Source organism: Corvus brachyrhynchos, unplaced genomic scaffold, assembly GCF_000691975.1.
Source record: "Corvus brachyrhynchos isolate BGI_N302 unplaced genomic scaffold, ASM69197v1 scaffold257, whole genome shotgun sequence".
Classification (NCBI taxonomy): domain Eukaryota; kingdom Metazoa; phylum Chordata; class Aves; order Passeriformes; family Corvidae; genus Corvus; species Corvus brachyrhynchos.
This window is the reverse complement of record NW_008239119.1, coordinates 751,156-754,518: the sequence shown is the minus strand read 5'-3', so window position 1 is coordinate 754,518 and position 3,363 is coordinate 751,156. Positions and strand designations below refer to the sequence as shown.

The 3,363-nt window shown below is 53.5% G+C and overlaps 1 protein-coding gene across 1 annotated transcript in view; it reads left to right on the top strand.

Moving 5' to 3' along the window:
• Positions 1 to 3,363, top strand: part of MATN1 (matrilin 1, cartilage matrix protein) — a 14,184-nt gene that overhangs the window by 9,381 nt on the left and 1,440 nt on the right. The window contains exons 5-6 of the mRNA XM_017739956.1: positions 110 to 262; positions 1,863 to 1,943. Coding sequence (XP_017595445.1) covers positions 110 to 262; positions 1,863 to 1,943 — 234 coding nt within the window. The remainder of the gene's footprint in view (positions 1 to 109; positions 263 to 1,862; positions 1,944 to 3,363) is intronic.

Here is a 3,363-nt window from a genome sequence, read left to right as displayed (position 1 = left end):
AGTCAGGATCTGGAGCTGTGTGGGGCCTGAGGGTCCAGGGGGTGGACGAGGATGTCCAGCCTGGCAGGGATGGACTGTGCCGCTGACAGCATCCCGTTCCCGGATTTAGGATTTCGGATGTTTGCCGTGGGAGTTGGCAACGCCGTGGAGGATGAGCTGAGGGAGATCGCCTCGGAACCGGTGGCTGAGCATTATTTCTACTCTGCCGACTTCAGGACCATCAGCAAGATTGGGAAGAAGCTGCAGATGAAGATCTGTGTTGGTGAGAGGGGATTAGGGATGGAGGGGTTCAGTCACAGCGTTTGAAGGCTGCAGTGAAGGGATGAAAACGCTCTTGGAGGAGCTGCAGATCTTCAGTCTGTGTGGGTGGGGGGTTTGGGGTTCAGTCAGTGTTTGAAGGCTGCAGTGAAGGGATGAAAACACTCTTGGAGGAGCTGCAGATCTTCAGTCTGTGTTGGTGAGAGGGGGTTGGGGAGGGGGTTTATTCCCAACATTTGAAGGTTGGAGTAGAGGGATGAAAATGCCCTTGAAGAAGCCAAAGAACTGTGTTGGTGAGAGGGGGTTGGGATGGAGGGGTTCAGTCAAGGCTGGAGTGGAGGGCTGGAAACGCCCTTTAGATGGGTGTTATAAAAATCTCTCTGTTCGTGGCGCGTGGAGCTGGCAGAACACACAGAAGGACCAGGACACATCAATATTTTGGGTGGTTGCCTGAAGAAAAGCAGCCCCCACACCTCAGCCAGTCCCCCTCTCCCAAATCCTTCTCCTTCCCTTTTCCTGCACCCTCTGCCCTTCTTCTCCTTCAGAAGTTATGAATTTGTCCCCAGATTCCTAAAGATGGGATCTCCTTTTCTCCTGGAGAAGCTGGAGAGGGATAATCCCTGTGTCTGCAGAGCCAGGATTGCAAGGCAGAGACTCTTTGCCAATTCTCCTTAAAAAAGTGGGATCAATCCGAGAACAAGAGGATGGGATCTACATGAAACCCCCAACAAATTGCACTTAAAGATCATTCAAACACATTCAGGCTTCAGCCTTCAAAAAAAGAAAAGGAGATTTCAGAAAAACTCTTTGTTTGTAAGGCACCAATTTGGGTAAATACGTTTGCATTTGAGTACTAAAAAGAAAGGGAAGGCAAGGAGATATTTGCATTCCTTTGATTCCCAGTGCCAGTTTGTATTTCTCAAGGCTGCCTGGAAATCTTCTGTTAATCTCCAGCTTTAGGTTACTCCTGGCTGCTTTAAACCCACTGTGTTTTGGTGCAAGTGGTTCCTTTCCTTCAAAAATTCTCGCTTTTATTTCCTCCTTCAGTTTGTTCAACTCAGCGAGGCCTCGTAACCCCTCCCTTTCCTTCCCCACCCCTTTTCCCTCCTGCTCCAGTCTCAGTTAATTCTCCTTGAAGAACAGATGTAAATTAGTGACACAAATTAGCAAACTGATTAATGCTCGTGGTTCCACCCACTCAAGGACTGGAGTTACCCAAGCAAAGCTCAAACCAGACTTGGTGGCAGCAGTGCCACCAAGACGTTCACTGGACGTTGTTGGGGACACAGAGGTTGGTTTGTGGTTGGTCGGATCCCAATTTTAGGGCAAACTTGAGGCATCAGGAGCAGAGCTCAGTGGGTTTTTAGAGAACTGGAAATCCAGGGAAAACTTTTCACAGCTGAAATAACAAGAATTTGTGACATTCTGCACTCATCTCCAGTTAAAGCCAGAAGAGATCAGTCAGATAATTAGAAATAATTATATTTTGATTTCCTTCTTGTCTCTGACCAGGACAAGAAGAATTGTTCTGTTTCACTGGGCTCAGGGATTTTGGTTAAATCAATTTTTTTGTGCCACTCATCCCTTGCTGTTGTGACCCACAGAGGAGGATCCGTGTGAGTGCAAATCCATCGTGAAGTTCCAGACCAAAGTAGAAGACCTCATCAGCTCCTTGCAGCAGAAACATATCCTTTGGAAGCTCGTCCGGGACTGGCTGGGCTGGGCTGGGATTTCCGGAGGGGCCACAGGGAAGGTCTGTTCCTGAGGGAAGGAGTTGGGTTGGGCTTCAGGAAGGTGGGAATGAGGCACTGAGGGGGGCTGGAGGTGGCGCTCAGAGCTCGGGGCTGGTGGCAAGGTGGAGGTTGGTCAGAAATTGGACTTGATGACCCTGGAGAGCTTTTCCAAGCTCTGGGAGTCTGGGATTGTGGGAAGATGGGGCTGCAGGTCCTGAGGCAGCTGGAATGGGAGGGCTGAGAGCAGCTGTGGCTGGGGCTGGGCTGAGGGCACAAAAACCCTTCCAGCTGATCCATCCCAGCTCTGTGGATGGGATCCTTTCCATGGCAGCGAATTCCCCCAGAGCAAACATCCAGTGCTGCTGGAATTCCTGCAGGAACTGCAGGGACAGAGGGTCCTCTGCAGCCAAACACCTCCGACTGCAGAGTGGGTGGTCTGGCTAATCCAGGGGGGTGCATCCACCCATCCCAAGTTGTCCCAGCTGGCCAAAACTCAGTGCTGGGAGATAAATCCCGATGGAGCCGTTCCCTGGAAGCATCTCCGGCCAGGTGAGTTGGATCCCACCACAACCGACCTGGTGGGGCTGAGTTCTGCCCTGCTGGGCCCTTCCTAAAGTGGCTGAAAGAGAAAAAAGAGCCACAAAAAATTGTGAGTAGGATTAAAACTTCCCATGGGGAGGGGAATCCGTGGAGCCTCGGGTGGCTCACAGGGGCAGGGGAGATTTCTTACCGCTGAGCATCAGGAGAGGATCCAATTTTAAAAGCAACGTTCTGATCTCCTCCCGCGTTTCTGGGCCCTGCTGTGGCACCCGCGCGGGTCCGTTCCTCCTCTGGAGCCGAGCGGAGCGAGATCCGTGACCTGTGTGGTGCAGAGGCCGCGGGAACTCACAGCTCTGCCCCCGCGGGTGCCTCTCCCAGACACCCAGGAGCAGGAGTCAGCGACAGGAGCAGAAAGCTGCTCTGGAACTCCAGGAAAAGCGCTCTGCTCCTCTCCTCGGGGCCGGGAGCTCCGGCAGCTCCCCCCAACACTCCCCAGTGTTCAGCTCCCGGGTTTGCTCCTCGTTTCTGAGTGAATCCGTGGCTGTGGGAGGACGTGTGAGCACAGACGGCTCCTGCCTCCGCTGAAATCCATCAGCCTGAGCAGGGCTGGGAGAGCCAGAGGGGATGGGGGCAGATTCCCTCTGCTCCTGCTCCCGGCAGGGCAGCACTTCCATCCTCAGCCTGGGATCATGGAATCCTGGAGTGGTTTGGGTGGGAAGGGGCCTAAATCCCATCCCATCCCACCCCTGCCCTGGCAGGGACACCTCCCACTGTGCCAGGCTGCTCCAGCCCCAATGTCCAGCCTGGCCTTGGGCACTGCCAGGGATCCAGG